Source organism: Phyllopteryx taeniolatus, chromosome 22, assembly GCF_024500385.1.
Source record: "Phyllopteryx taeniolatus isolate TA_2022b chromosome 22, UOR_Ptae_1.2, whole genome shotgun sequence".
Taxonomy (NCBI): Eukaryota; Metazoa; Chordata; class Actinopteri; order Syngnathiformes; family Syngnathidae; genus Phyllopteryx; species Phyllopteryx taeniolatus.
In genome coordinates, this window is record NC_084523.1 from 7,559,165 (window position 1) to 7,574,721 (window position 15,557).

Here is a 15,557-nt window from a genome sequence, read left to right on the forward strand (position 1 = left end):
GGAAAAGCCTACTAGAACATCTTAAATTTATTTTGGGGAAATCAGAGGCAGTTTAAATAGTGGCAGGTGTGTGCTGTCTCCCATTTAACATGAATTTGAGGAGGTTTGTAAATTCTGAACACAGTCTCATCCAGTTACAAGAGGGTGTGCACACTTGTGCAACTACATTATTTCAGTTTGTATATTTAAATACATTTAATTGTACGGGTTGTAGGCCACATTCATGGTGGACAAACGTTTTGAAATGATTCTAATTTTGTTCATATCAGATAACACCTGCTGTTTAAACAGGGGCGTGTAGACTTTTCATGTCCACTGCTTATAGGTTTCAATTCATCCTAATATAGGAATCATAAATTACGGGCCACAATATTAGGTACACCTACGCAGTGTGACCGAATGACAGCTGCATGAAAAATCTTGCATTTATAGAGCTAAGAATGATTTTTTGACGTACTAATTTAACAGTATGCTTATCATCGCGGTTGGCGACCTGATTTTGCTCCACGAGAGGGTCAAAATATTAGAAACACCTGACAGAGACACCCCCCCCCCCCCTATCGTTCGAGGGGTCCGCATACACCTCAGCAGCCTACCAAAGCAGGTCATCCTTGTGTTGATTCATCATCCTTACATAAATGATCAAAACAGACACCGAGTGAATGCAACTAGCCACCAATGCATCTTGTCTTATATTTGTCGAGGGTGCGTACGGACGCCAGGTTGGAGCCGCTGACCACCAGATGGAACAAAGCTTGTCCCACCGTCGGGGGTTTGGAAGAAGAGCCCAGCAGGGAGAGCAACACAGATGGCGAAGGATGCAAAACATCGTATACGGAGGTTAGTGACATCTTTGGAAGTCTGGCTTGGGAGCAACTAATTAGGAAGACCATGTTTTGGTCGCTGATGCTTCGTTTGGAACGCCTCCCTATCCTCCGCCACAGAGCCAAGATGAAAAGTGCTCCCCCATTTGAACCCGCAGGGACGGCGAAAGAGTGGGCTACGGCGTTTCACAGCCCGCAAAAGAGATTAAGGATTAGGAAGAGTAAAGAACGACACTGGCGCACACTTATAAACAAGCTGAACGTATTGCGCGGGGTTGTTTCGTCGCTGTGCTCACAGGGGAATATTCTCAGATTTTTTACGGAAATATAAATCCAGGAAGAATATTGTGGCATTTGTTCAAATGACACTGAAAACACATTTATTATTATTATAAATTACAGGCTGTTTTGACATAAAGGTCACCAATAAAACAAGTTTTGTATTTATTTTTTTTTCTCTTAAGTGGTGAGCCTTTCATTTTTCAGATAAGTAAGCATTCTTGGTGCTCGATAAATAAATTTACATAAAATATGTGTATAAGAAAATATATTTTAAAAATGAGTCAAACAAAAAGCACTGTGACGGACAATACAGATAAAAATGCTGTCTTTTTTTTGTTGCTCTCTTTTTTATTTTTAAATGGCACATCGAAATAAAACATTCACTTCAATTCAATAATCCGTCAAAATTCCCGTTTCCCATATCTAATTGAAGCGATACGTGGGAAAAAGTGATCAAACCTTTGCCACGGAGAGCATTTCCGTAGATATTTCCATTGATACGCTGCCGCCACTCAGGCGAGATTTCCTCCGCACTGTAGACCAAACATAGTGAGTAATTTCCCCCCGTGCTATTTACTCCGGAACCACTGCTTCTTCACCCCTGCAGATAAACATCACGCAGGAAACGGATAATCACAGCTGCAGGGCCGAGCCTCGCTCTCCACTGATGGTAATAATATTAACTGTGACGTAAAACCACCCTGATGTGCACGACAACAAGCCTTTTTGTTTTGAATGAATTCAATCATATTTATTGGCTGTCATTTCCAAACGTTTCTGACAAAGTTTCCCGCCTACAAGTGTGAAAATTCACTTGGAATAGTGCGAAGCGGCAATCCCACGACAGCGCAGCGAGACGTTCGTGGTCGCCCCGAACGCTGCAGCTCCACACGACTTCTGATTCCATTCATAATTCATGCGTCTGCGCTGCTACAATATTCATTTCCAAGCATGTAAGATTTATTGAGGGAGCGAGCAAAACAGCTGTACAGATTAAAGAGAGGTCAAGGCCTCTTCCTCCGACACCGGGGAGCTTCGCGATGGTCTTTCCAGACCTGCGTGGCGATCCAGGTTTTGCCAAAAACACCCCCAAAGGGCCCAGCTGCCCGAGCGCCTCTGAAAAACGAGCGTTTTCGAGACACGCTCCAACGTCAAGATGAAAAGAAAAAGAAAAAAAAACCTGACATAGCTCAATCAAACTGGACTGGTGCTTTTTCCAGGTGTTTTCCAGCACGTGTTGCATGACCTCTGGAGTGACGCTCTTAGTCGTAAAAAAAAAATAAAAAATCTCACTTTATTCCAAAAGTATATCAGTTCTTCAGTGCGACGACGGCGTAACATCTCGGCGACAGAAGCGGGTCAAAGAGTTGCACCAAAGTGGCAAAAGATCCCTTGTCCTGCAGAAAATGGAAGAATTAAGATTTATATTCGTCGACTGGAATCCAACCGTTTACTGCCACTGACGAATATGTTCGTCAATTACTTTTTCAGCTATTTCAATTCAAGGAGCGAATGACAAACAGCATGTAGAAAAGCCGCTGACGTTCAACTTCAGCCATGCAGTGAGTTGGCGTCGCTCATGGTGCGTTTCATAATTGTCTATCTGTAAAGAAATTCTTAATTTGCCATCGAAAGCTCTTTCTCAGTATTGTTGTTTGAAAGTTTGAGGTGTCACAAAATCCCAAAATAATAATAATAATATTAGCGTCAAAGTCACTATTTTGCTTGACTCGCTTCTTTTCACAAAAGGTTGTGTTGGTGTTTTCTGGTGAAACCAACCCATGTTCTACCGCTGACGACTCAAGAGCACGAAGAGCTAGAAACTTTTTTTCTTCTGGTGAAAGAAGAGCGTCAACTCTTTCTTTTGGTCGGTTTGGTGCTTATATCGTCACAGAACTCAACATTTTGTGTGCGTCTTGAAAAATCTGTCGAAATGCTCTATAACGGCTGGCAGTGAATGAGTGAAGAGGTGTGTCTCAATAGTTTTGTCCATATGCTGTACTGTATCGAGCAGGGACAGGAAATCAGGAAATCTAACAGGAAATCTCAGTTGTTTGATGTTTTATTAAGCTCTCTTTGAATCTCTGCTTTTGATTAGTCACCTTTTGGGGGGCATCCAAATTTTATTTTAGGGCTCCTGAACCAATCAGTAGTGCCTGTGGAAAGTTCTTAAAATAAATAATAATAATCCACCTGTTTCATCGAATGACACAACATGAAAAAGCCTCTAGGACCCGCGTGCCCAAAATTGAACAGGAAGTTGGCCATTTTGATTTGATAGCAGCCATTTCCGGCGAATTCTCGCAGGACTTGTACCATGCATGTTCTGTGATGATATCACAAGTTTTAATGGTAGGACTTATCACCACATGGATCAAACACCACCATCACTCCCCCTTTGAGGCTTCAAACTGCTATTGATTTCACCAACCACACTTCACTGTGAGATTCTAATTACCTGCTCTTTCAGGTAGCAGAGGCGGTCCAGGAGAATGAGGCCTTCAATGCAAGGAGCCAGGGTCACCTTCAACTACACATGAACGAGAGTCAGGTTTTGAATTTACACGCTACAGTAGCCCCCAAAAGCCATCATTTCTGCCTCATGCCCCAGCCGACCGCAATGAGCTCATTTAACGGCGGGCAATTTATTGGGTTTTTACGAGAAGGGATGAAAATGTTGTTTTTTTTTTTTTTTTGCACGAAGTCGACGCGGGCGGCTGTGTAAATTGCTCACCAGATTAAAAGCGCGGATCTCGGGCTGGCGCGACACATGGGCGTCGTGGTACCGCTGAATGTCCCCATCGGAAAGCTGGAAAGGAAATGTATCATCAAAGACTGTCTCACCAGTTGGGGTGTGGTTACCAAGGCCACCACATAACAAATGGAACCTTTTATGAATCAAAATGTAAATGGGAAATATTGTGGTTCTGACCTGTGAATCATCCAGATCCAGTTTGCAAAGAGCCCGTCGAACGTAATCCACGAAGGATTTCGCCTTGGAGTAGACGTTCCCCACTCGCTTTTCACTGATAGGGAAAATGAGCTTAATGGTTACTGGAATAATTAACCAATGAGTCAGCTACTGTATTTACAGCAAGCAAGTTCGATAATTGATCCATTAGTTTATGTCATGAGGAAAAAAAAAAGAAAACTGTTGCATTATTTTCAAAACGATAATTTACAATAGTGCCTCGTTGTTCGCAAAGGATAAAGAATATCTGCCTGTTGTTTTATTATTATTTATAAGCATTGTTATATTTTCCGTCTATGCGTTGCTCCATGTTTGTTCAAATACCTGTTGCTTAAAGAGAACACAAATGCTCTTCGCTAGCTCGTCTATTGCATTTCCCATTGTCTGAACTCATTAAGCTAGCAAAGTTACAGTATATGGTTGTTATAAATACGCGCTGTGTAGTTCTCTTTTTTTTTTTATGGTTAGTTTGACAGTAAACTTCAACGGCTCACACTTGAACCCAACGGTGCCAAAAGTAAATCTACTTCCCGTTACCTTTTATAGGCGCCGTAGTGGTCCCGGAGAATAACATGCAGGACCGCCCGATAGAACAGCGAATCCATCTGAATCTTGTGTGAAACAAAAACAAAAAGCAGATGACGCCGGCAGATGAGCGGTTTTGCATTCAGCTTCCCTCCACGGTGTGATTGCGGTAATATTTATAAACATTCCATATTCATGGCACCCGGCGTCAAGTATCGGCTTCGGCCCGGAGCCGCGATCGCCACTTCCCCCAAACAAACACTCTAGAAACAATGGAGTCCGTGATGTGATTGATTTTTGTTTGACTATTGACAAACAAACACTGGCGTACTCACCCCGTGGCCCACCGCAACTCTTTCCAGCGCCTGTTGTTGTCGGAAAGGAAGGAAGCACACGGTGAAACACGGGCCCCACGCTGTCACGTACGTGACTCGTGGAACTCACCAAGCACGCTGACATCCTGGCGTTTCTGCCGCAGAACCACGAGTGGCGGCGGAGGTGCTGACTCAGAGGGAACCCGAACGCACCGCGCGAACAATCTGGAGGGCCGGTAGAGTTTTTTGATCAGGGGATCGTAAAACACTCTGATTCATTCGGCCTCAAGTCAAGAACCAGGAGTTACTGCCTAGCTCATTAATGGAAGTGGAAAAAGAGACTTTGTCCACTGCTTTAATGTTGCCTGTCAATTCATGTCGGACTTTTAGTCTTTTCTGTCAATAGATTGCGTTCCTACCCTGTGCGTCGGGCTCAAACTCCTCCGACAGCTTGTTGTAGCAGCATCCCACGCTGCAGACGGCGAGCAGCTCCGCTTTTGCCGCAAACATTCTGAGCGTGCTGGGCGCCAGGTCGCCGCACGTGTGCAGGCCCACCAGGACCGCATCCTGCCGTCGGGAGGAAAGGTTTTAACCCAAGTTTAGCGATGATAGAAAATCCATAGGTGGGATTAGCTCACCTCCAGCTCATCGATGAGCTCCCTCAGCTCCGTTTCGGCGGTAACGTAAGACGTGAGCGGTGAAAAGACGGCACTGGTTGCGCCGTTTCTGCTCAGGGCTTTCCTCTCGAGGTTCTCCCTCTTCCTCCTCTGCCTCTCCTCATCAGTCAGTGAGCTGGGGGAAGTTCTCCCAGACTGTATCACCTCCAACGACATGGCACTTAAGAAGAACTCCTCTATGGGGTTCGAGTCTGGTGTCTGCAGCGTATCCTTCTGGGACTCATCTTCTTCACCTTTTATTTCTGTGACCACCTGGTGCTCTGCCTCTCCTTTTGCAGCCTTCCTGTGTTTCTGGTACACCTTGGAGAACTTCTTCACTTTGCGGTTCCTCTCCTGCGCCCCGTGGGTGTTGGTGCTGGACGAGTCGATGCCGAAGACGCGGAGGCCGTGCTGCAGGGACAGGAAGGAGCTCAGGTAGCCCTTCCCCGAACCCACGTCTATCACCTGCCGGAACCAAACGACGCTTATCAGACGCGATATAAACCATTAGAGGGTTCAAAAACAAAACTTTCCTGTTTGACTCCACAGCTCTTGGCCAAACAGTCCACCACCTCCGCCATGGACTGCACCTCATGCGACTTCTTCGTGTTCATGAACTCATCCGGCTCCAATTCAATGCCTAAAAGAGGGTAACGTGGTGAGCATTCAATTAATAGTATCCAAATAAACATCACCTTCATACCCGTCTCAGCACCTAATTCCGATGGCTTTCGTCTGAGGGCCTCCAGAAGCTCATCCCGGCTTATGCAGACCCCCAGCCCGGGAAGCGAGTGGGCCTTGGCTGCACGCAACAGTTCGTGCGCATCAAGCAGCCGGTTTGTGTCTTGGCAAAACCCAAATGTGGTCCTGCGTTGCTCTGTTTATGGACAAAAGGGTAAGAAAAAGCTCCAATGACATATAATTATTTGCGCAGAATTTTAAGTTCATTTTTTCCCCATCGTAAATAATATAAAATCTCAATGTAAATATTTCCAGAAGCAAAATCAAATCTCCACCTATGGATCCACTTTGTTTTTTGAGCTGTGGCGCCCCCTGGTGGCCGCTCGCGCCGATTGCAGCCAGCACCTCCTCGGGCGACACGGCCACGAAACGACTCCACACGTCGTGCGTGTAAAACTCCACCGTGTGCGCGTTTGCGATGCTCAGAGTGGCAGCGAGAAAACGCGTGAGTTCATCGATGCGTTGCCGAAGCTCCGCGAGGCCCACCGAGGAGGGAATCATGGTGCCTCTTCGGAAAGTCAAATCTCCGAACCTTTATGCTACCTTTCCTTAACCTTCGTTGGAATACGTCACCGGGCCAACGAGAGATTAAATGATTCCTTTCGATTGTGAAAAACGATGAAATTGAGGCGCTCTGTGGCAAGTCATGTTAGTCGACTACTTCCGAAATACTCTAGGCATTAGTAGTTAATAAAAGATCATCGACGTTCCTCTCGTGGGAAAACGTTGTGCTTAGAGTGTTAACGTGTACGCTTTAGCCATAGATAAATTATAATATCACTTTCTGTTGTCAATGTAGTGTAGTTATGTTTATTGTTTCAAATTATAGAATGGATAAAAATGAAAGATCGAGTGGTCTGAACGTTATTAGTTATGTCTTACCGTATTACGTAATCACCCCGCGACTGTTGGTAAAATACACGCAGTCGGAACACATGTAAACATCTCACCATCCCAGACACGGAATTAAGTCCAAATGGCCCCGACAGATCACAAATCGAAGAAAAGTAACGTTCCACAGAAACAGGGAAACTGGAGGAAGCTACAGAAACAAAATGCCGGTGTCAAAAAGAAGAAATGGGTTCCGGAAAACACGTTTTTCCAAGGAAGTGTTAAAGAAGGCAAGTTTCGGCTTTGCATTTTGCTTGTAATATTTTGTGTGTTGCATGTTTTGCAGTTGACTCCCTTTGTTATATTCCATTTGAATCTCTTATTTTGTAATTTACTACACGGTATTATTTACCAAATTAACCTTCCAGACAATTATAGTAGGGAAAATGAAAAATCTCATCCATTAGTAGCTTGAAATGATGACAGAAATGTCAATAACAATGTGTACACCATTATGTGACACTAACGATGCTTTTATCTCCATGTTCCAGGTCAAGGTTTTGCTTTTAAACGTAAGGAGAAAGTCAAGCATGAGTACAACAAGCTTGTGCGAAAGGAAAAGAAGAAACAAAACATGCAGACGTCCTCGTCATCGGTGTACCGCGAGACGTACCCGGAGCACCTCAAACATTTGTACGTGGCGGAGGCGGAGAAGCTCAAGAATGAGTCGTGGACAAACAGAGTGAACCGAGCTAAACTGAGAATGAAAGGACAAGACCGGGAGGAAGACAGGGCGATGGAGGAGAACGCGAGCTCCGATCCAGAAGGTAGTGGCGCGCCTGAAGCGGAAGATATTGAGGAGTCAGCATCAGTAGCAGAAAGGTATGGGCTACATCGCCACACGTCAATTGCTATTGTAAATACATTTCTCTCCAACATTCCCTTCTAGTCTTCCACTAAGTAACCGCATGAAGAAAAAACTGGAGAAGTCGTCGTCCTTCCAGCGGTCAAAGGAGGAGTACGAGAGAGTCCAAGCAAACCGGAGGAAAAAGAAAGAGGTCATCATCATCTTTACATTGTTGGAGCATAAATGTTTATTCTTCAAATTCTGATCCCCGATTCACGCTTTCCAGGAGTTCCTGAAGCGCAAGCAGCAGCGAGAGGAGGCCATCCGAAAGTACAAAGAGAAGAAGAGGGAGACGTTTCAGATGCTGTGCAAAAAGACAAAGAAGGGGCAGCCCAACCTCAATCTTCAAATGGACTACTTGCTTCAGAAGATCCAGAAAAACTCGGAAACAACTCCCAAAAACTGAACATACTCAGATTTTGCTCCAGAAAGTGAATCTTTCTACCACAAGATGGCATTGTACGATAAGTGGACAATAGTTTCATGTATTATTTAATGCTTTTTTTTTTAGTTAATAAATGTGAAAATGCTGCCTATTTTAAGCCTTTTCAAGCCCTTCTTGTTGTTAATCAGTAATTCATTTAATTTGAGATTGTTGTCATGGCAACAAGAGCACGTCGCACACAAGATTACGCTCCCTCTCCGCGCGGCGCCCCGGGTCTGCTTCCGCCTGACATCACATGGTCGCGGGATGACTGAGTAACTTTCGGCGGCGAGCCTTTCTGTTGCGATTTTGTTGTTCTCTTTATTGCTGCTTTAGTCACGGTAAGAAGTTGTCGTGTTATTTGTATCATCCATAGTTTGCAGTGTTTAAAAGCTGAAGAAGGGGAATGTTATGGTGTCTTCTTTCATTTCAAAAAAAAAAAAAAAAAAAAAGGGTTTCAAGCAGTTACGTAGTGTGTGAAAATATGAGTAGTAGTTTTGCAGGCAGTATAGGTATTAAGCACTGGGACAAAGCTCGCTGGTGGTGTTGCCGACGGGTGTATTTGAACTTGGCCTCTTTTATTGCTGTTTTTTCTTTTGCTCTGTCGCCATGACAACCCAAAGGGCTCAGAGCGCTTAACGCCACCCTTTCATCTTGAATCCCCGCTGACCTAAATGCCCCTTCGAGGTTTTGGCCGCTGAAGGCGACCGGGGCAAAACAACATGGAGCGCAAGGAGGAGAGCAGACGGGCCGGCGGTCGCGGACGGGCCGGCGGTCGCAGCTCGGGCTGGGGTCGCATCGCCCTGCTGGACAAGACCAAGGAGTTCTTCCAGACGTGCGACGTGGAAGGCCGGGGCTTCATCACGCGCACCGACATGAGGGTGAGAGTCGGCGGGGAAAGTTGGACGTGTTTGAAGGCGTCTGAAGTTGTCGTGTGGTGATGTCAGAGGCTCCACAGGGAGCTGCCGCTGTCGGCAGAGGAGCTGGAGGACGTCTTCGACTCTCTGGACACGGAGCGTGCCGGTTACCTCACGCTTGAGGCCTTCTCTTCTGGATTCAGTACGTCTCCAACAAGAATGCTTACCATAGAGTAGAACTGTTTTTTGCTACTTCCTGTGTGGACGTTTTGATTTGTAAATCTGGATTTTTATTTCTTTATTTATTTTTTTATGATAAGATACAGCCTCATTACAAAAACAATCAATGTTAGCATCACGGTATTAAATATCAAATTTTTTAGTCACCAATTCCACACAATTATACTATGTTAAGTTAAAGTGTTTTTTTGTTTTGTTTTGTTTCACTAATAAAATAGTCAATGTTTTTAATATTCAGATAGTTGACATCAAATATTAAAAAATATATACACAGTATAGTATATACACAATTGTTATAAATAATCTTTTGTAGATCCCAAATCTCAAGCAAAATAGCAAATTTGAACTGAATTTGGCAAAAAATAAAAAGTGTGTTTGTTTTTATTTAATTTTGCCCATGCATTTGGAACTAAACGCGTGTATGACTCCGACCGGCCCGGTATCAGGTCAGTTCCTTCACGGCCGGCGAATCTCTGTGACCGACGAGCCGGCCCAGTCGCAGGCTCGGGGCTTCAGGACCAAGGAGGCCTTCTACCAGAGCCAATGGGAAGCCAAGCTGTCCGGGGGAGAGGACGAGGAAGAGGGACACTTCTGTATGCTGCTCGACAGCCTGGGAGCCAGTAATGTTTTCGAGGAGTGAGCGGCATTTTCGAAAGCCGATGAGCCGACTTTGGAACTGAAGACGAACGACCCCGCTCACGCTTGCTTCTCCCTCCAGCCCGGACGAGGTGCGCAGCCTGTGGGCGCAGCTCAGGCGAGATGAGCCTCACCTTCTGTCCGACTTTGAGGAGTTCCTGGCCAGGGTCACGCATCAGATCAAGGAGGCCCGCCAGGAGAAGAGGGACATGGAGAGCGCCCTCCAGAGGTCAGAAATCATTCAAGCCGAAATTGGTAGGGTTTCAAGACAGGGATAGGGTTTGAACTTAGGGTTACTGTACTTATCATACAGTATGTACAACCGTGATCCCCTTCCCTATCAAACACTGTGTGACATAAAAGCACGTTTAACTGTAATTCCACATGGAGCAATCTACTAATAAGACTTTATCCATGTCAAATGAGCGCTAATGTGTGAAAACGCACACAGCAGCCTGAGAGATGATTTAGTCCATGTTGTGTTCAACACAGAAGCACGCTTGTCATGGACAACATAATTGGGGTCACGTTCCCATGGCACCGCATGGTACAGTGCGCCTGCGAATTAGCTTTTTAGCTCCTAATTGTCGGAGGGGAATGAATGCAAGTAGCACTCAAGGCTTTTCAAAAGAATACTGGTGTGTGCAAAAGTTGGCACCGCACAACAATGGTGTTCCGCCCCTGGCCATTCTGGAATGTTTTCATTCTCAATGGGCGTTCTCCCCCGCAGGAAGGCGGCGACGCACCACGACGAGATCCGCCACCTGTACGAGGAGATGGAGGCGCAGATCAAGACGGAGAAGGACCGGCTGCTGCTCAAGGTACCTCACGTTAATCTCCTCCACGCGCTCTCTCGTCAACTTTGACCCCGGGCCCCGCAGGACTCGGAACATCTCCAGTCGAAAAGCCAGGACTTGGAAGAGCAGCTGTCGTCCAAGGAGAGGGAGCTGGAGCTGCTCTTCCAGAAGCAGAAGAGGGTGATTCGGTTCATTCAAGATCATTGTCACGTGGCTTCTTATTTTGAAAAACGTTCTTGGCGTGTCTGTAGTTGGAGCTGGAGTGCTGCGAGCTGAGCAGCGAGAAGCAAGAGAGCCACGTGGAGAACGTCAAGCTCAAGGTGACCAACGACGAGCTGGCGCGGGCGCTGGAGAGCACCAGCCAGGAGCTGCTGGTGGCCCATGACCAGCTGGCCGTGCTGCAGGAGCAGGCTGCGCGCCTGCACCAGGAGAAGGAGATGTGGGTGCCCGAAACGCGCACGCCATGTTTGACAATTTGTCTCAAATACGTTTTCAGCTAAAGCTAGGGTTTGAGTTCCAAAGTATGGTTTACATGCCCTCACATGTACTTTCCTCCTTAATAACGATGTCAGGTTCATGTCAATAATCATTCTTTTGTTCCTCCAGGGAAATGTACAGAGTGACTGAAGGACTGCAAAGAGAGAAGCAAAGCCTCATGAAGCAGCTCGATCTCCTCCGGTACATCGAAACAACACTTTTCATTTCTATTCAAATTTCCAATGCATCTGCATGTCGTCCCCCCCCCCAGAGAGATGAACAAACACCTAAAGGACGAGCGTGACATCTGCTCTGGTGTGGTAAGTCTTTTTGTGTTATTTGCAAACAAATAAACAAACGTGTTTCTAACACGTTGTTTTCTTCTTCTTCTTCTTCTTCCAAAACAAAGCAGCCAAGAACTTCTCTGAGGAAGAAGCAGAAGCAGCGAGCAGGCCTGGCCAGCATGTTTGACGACAGCAGCCAGCCTGCCAAAAGGTGACTCCTCCATCATTACTATGTGCCATAAAAGAGGAAAAACAGAGGATATCTGCCATTTTTTCATTCCATAATCCACTCATTTAACATTTGAGGACATCCTCTGTTTCTCCCGTTTCCAAAGATCTCCTGTGGTGCAGGATGGCTCCTACCAGTCTCTGGAGGCTTTGCCTATAGAGCACCTTCAAATCGTGTTTGTTGCTTCCTCCTCCTGTAGTGAGGACGACGCCGTCGCCGTCAATTCCGTGAGGAAGAGCGGCGGATTGGCCAACGGCTACGGCGTTCCCGCCGCTCCCAAAACGCACAACGTCAGGGCCAAGGGCAAGAAGGCCATGGCCAGGTCCTCCAGTTTCAGGAGGACCGGGAGAGAGCGGGCCAAGAGGCCGGAGACCGAGCCCGACGTCGAGGACGAGGTGCCGGACTCGCCCCGGGACGGGTGGCCCCTCCGCCGGGTCATCTCCATCGAAGAGGACCACCTGCCTCACCTCCTCCAAGGGGGGCCGCAGCTCCTCCTGCACCAGCTCAGCGAGGAGGAAGACGGGAAGGAGGCGCATAGCGATTTGGAATGCAGCGTGGTCCCCAGGAAACCGGGACAGTTTTCCCGGGCGAAGACGACCCCCACGTCGCCGCGGGGGCAGCCTGTCGGGAAGGAGACCCAACACGTATGTGACATCATGGCTTTTGGAAACCAACTTTGTCCCCTTACATTTCTATATTGATTCATTTTCTCTCATTGAAGGTGGCAGAAGCGCCCGTGTTAGGCCCCCGTCGTCTCTTTAAGGTGGTCTTGGTGGGCAACTCCAGTGTGGGCAAGACGTCGCTTCTACGCTCCTTTTGCGAGGGACATTTCCATCCATCCATCACGGCGACTGTGGGTCAGTAACTTTTTTTTTTTTACTAAGGTAAATCACATGAAAAGGCTTGTAAAGTCACTGAAGATTATGTCAAAGGAGATTACTTTCTCGCTTTCATCTCTCCCAATCCTTCTTCTCCTTTTTCAGTTTTTCCAAAACTGCGGCGTGTGCGCGCGCGCGCTCCTCAGCGTGTAGTGTGGTAATTCCACATATAAATAAAATAGGTTAAATCGAAGCATTTCCTCTAGAAAATTCCATTTTAACTTAAAAAAGGAAAAATCTGAATGGAAAAAAAAAAAGTGCATCAAAAAAGTGAAATTGTCCTCCATTTCTCAATGAATAATGCAAAAATAAATACAAATAAAATGCTATATAATTTGTAGATTTCCCTCCATTTCTTATTCAATTAAATGTTGACTAAAACATTTTTTACATTAAATTAAATTAAATTTATTATTTTCACAATTTATCATTCAGTTAATTGAAAAAAAATAAAATAAAATACTTTCTTGTTTGTATTGTCCTAAATTTCTCGTGACTCGTGAATAAATAATAAATAATAAGAATTCAATAAAATACATATTTTTTTCTTTTTCCTTGACTTCCCCATGAATATTAGAGAAAATGAAATGGATATATTTTTTGACATGTTCATAAATTTCTTAATAAATAATTGTTCAAATGAAATATCTATATGAATCTATTTTGGATGAAATGTTTTTACATTTGCATTTTCTCAGTGACTAATACGTCACACTTGACTGTTCATCAGGGATCGACTTCAGCGTGAAGACGTTAACCTTGAACAATATGCAGATCGCGATGCAGCTTTGGGACACGGCGGGCCAAGAGAGGTGAGCAGCCATCATTTATTTTTTCCGCGCCCGTTTAATCTCCCCGTCGCGTCCTCTTGAATTTGCGAGCTCAGCGTATATCTGGAGCTAAATCAACGAGATGGCTCTTCGGAATCGACAGCGCTCCGGCAGCGGCCCCGCGTCCTATTAGTCGAGGGTTAAGGAAGTTCACGGTGTTGTTGGCACAGGTATCGCAGCATCACCAAGCAGTTCTTTCGCAAGGCCGACGGCGTGGTGGTGATGTACGACGTCACGCTGGAGGAGAGCTTCAAGGCCGTGCGACCCTGGCTCGCCAACGTCAAGGTGACAGGAACTCCCCTCCTCTTAACTTCAAGTCCTTTCAGACACATCCGCCCTCTTATTTTGTCAGGACGCTGCAGGAGAAGGCGTCCAAATCCTCGTGCTGGGCAACAAAATGGACATGGATGCAGAGAGAGAGGTGTCCTTCAAAGAGGCAGAACAATTGGCTCAAGTATGGAGAACTCACCGATTCCACAGCGATCCTTCCTTCCCAGTTATTCATGAAAACGGGCAAATTGCATACAAGAAATACAAGCCCTTGTAATAATAGTTCAAAAAATGAAATATAAATCCGCTGCATGCTGGGTCATGCAAATACGCGAACATAATGTCATATAATTAGGCTCCTCTCGCCAGTTATTCATGACAACCACCATCTTACACGAAAAGAAATGACGAATGACGAGAAATAGTCATCACCCCCCCCCCCCCCCCCCAAAAAAACAAAAAGTTTTCATGTCTTGCGTTTCCTGCGCAGGAAAGCAAGGCGATGTTCTACGAGGTCAGCGCCTACACAGGCAAGAACGTGACCGAGTCCCTCACCCACCTGGCCCGGTAGGATAACATCACTTGTATGAGCGCAGCACATAGCAACACCCTCAATGCACGGGATGTTAAAAGTCTACACACCCCCTGTTCACATGCCAGGAAATAAGAAAATGAGACCAAAGTGAATCAGTTCCAAAGAAATGTCACCTAGAAGTGTGCACACCCTATTACTAACCAATCCCATTTAAGATCAGCACACAGCTGCCACTATTTGAAATGCCACTGACTAACCTCAACTACATTCCAGCTGTTCTAGTAGGCTTTTGCTGATACTGTTTTTCTTTTTCTCTCTCTCGCTACCGCAGAAGCCTGATGGTTTAGTACTAACGCCGAATGCTATTTTGAACTCTTGGTAATTGGAAAATGTGTTATGGTCCGATGAAACAGGTTGAACTTTTTGGCGACAATTCCAAAAGGTATGTTTTGTTCAAACACAATGGTGCTCATCACCAAAAGAGCAAGTGGTGACAGCATTATGTCTCGGGGCGGTTTTTCATCAACTGGAACTGGGGCCTAAGACAAGGTGGAGGGAATTATGAACAGTTTGAAATATCAGTCAGTATGACGAGTCCACAAAACCTGCAGGCTTCTGCCAGAAAACAACAACAACAAAAAGTCAGGAAAAGCCCACTTCAATGGCTGAAAGGGTTGAAATCATTTACCTTTCACAAAAACCTGGCACTTCAACAGGGGTGTGTAGACTTTTTCTATCCACTGTATGCGCTTCCTCAGGGTGTTGATGGAGCAAGAAGACCGAGTGAGAGACACCACAGTCATCCTCAGCGCTCAGCCCTTGAAGAAGAAAGCCTGCTGCAAGTGAACGCGCCTCGGCGGAGGTCTTCTTTTGGACAATGCGTTAAGCAAGGCTCTTCATATTGTTCTGTTATTACCATTACTAGATATGAATTAGGAACGTATCATCGTTGGGGAAATCACGCTCCTCGTAGCATTAGCTTTATCTGCGCTATTTGTAACGTCATCACCTCTAAGAATGAATAAAATATTTGCAACTCACTTTGACAT

The 15,557-nt window shown here is 45.7% G+C and overlaps 3 protein-coding genes across 11 annotated transcripts; 2 read left to right on the forward strand and 1 right to left on the reverse strand.

Moving 5' to 3' along the window:
* Positions 1-2,044: 2,044 nt before the first annotated feature.
* Positions 2,045-6,819, reverse strand: mettl25 (methyltransferase like 25). The gene is made up of 12 exons (XM_061762381.1): positions 6,589-6,819; positions 6,276-6,449; positions 6,105-6,212; positions 5,555-6,036; positions 5,336-5,483; positions 5,047-5,141; positions 4,938-4,967; positions 4,615-4,688; positions 4,039-4,132; positions 3,841-3,915; positions 3,565-3,636; positions 2,045-2,503 (listed from the first exon to the last, which is right to left on the reverse strand). The coding sequence occupies exons 1-12, from the start codon at positions 6,812-6,814 to the stop codon at positions 2,417-2,419; spliced, it is 1,665 nt and encodes a 554-aa protein (XP_061618365.1). The 5' UTR covers positions 6,815-6,819; the 3' UTR covers positions 2,045-2,416.
* On the forward strand, positions 6,348-8,593 carry ccdc59 (coiled-coil domain containing 59). Its single transcript, XM_061762385.1, has 5 exons — positions 6,348-6,467; positions 7,272-7,434; positions 7,696-8,026; positions 8,094-8,202; positions 8,278-8,593. Exons 2-5 carry the CDS (start codon positions 7,290-7,292, stop codon positions 8,455-8,457), a joined length of 765 nt encoding a protein of 254 aa, XP_061618369.1. The 5' UTR covers positions 6,348-6,467; positions 7,272-7,289; the 3' UTR covers positions 8,458-8,593.
* Positions 8,594-8,704: 111 nt separating this feature from the next.
* Positions 8,705-15,548, forward strand: cracr2ab (calcium release activated channel regulator 2Ab). Of its 9 annotated transcripts, none has more exons than XM_061762367.1 (17): positions 8,705-8,816; positions 9,099-9,356; positions 9,423-9,534; positions 10,019-10,208; positions 10,291-10,437; positions 10,939-11,029; positions 11,090-11,185; positions 11,257-11,444; positions 11,612-11,683; positions 11,754-11,802; positions 11,892-11,977; positions 12,102-12,639; positions 12,717-12,852; positions 13,604-13,685; positions 13,874-14,157; positions 14,464-14,540; positions 15,267-15,548. In XM_061762367.1, exons 2-17 carry the CDS (start codon positions 9,198-9,200, stop codon positions 15,531-15,533), a joined length of 2,574 nt encoding a protein of 857 aa, XP_061618351.1. In that variant the 5' UTR covers positions 8,705-8,816; positions 9,099-9,197; the 3' UTR covers positions 15,534-15,548. The 9 variants fall into 9 exon arrangements, with proteins under 9 accessions (XP_061618351.1, XP_061618357.1, XP_061618358.1 ...); XM_061762373.1 differs by having other exon boundaries at positions 8,736-9,356; positions 13,874-13,988; positions 14,056-14,157; XM_061762374.1 differs by having other exon boundaries at positions 8,736-9,356; positions 11,895-11,977; positions 13,874-13,988; positions 14,056-14,157.
* The last annotated feature ends 9 nt before the right edge of the window (positions 15,549-15,557 follow it).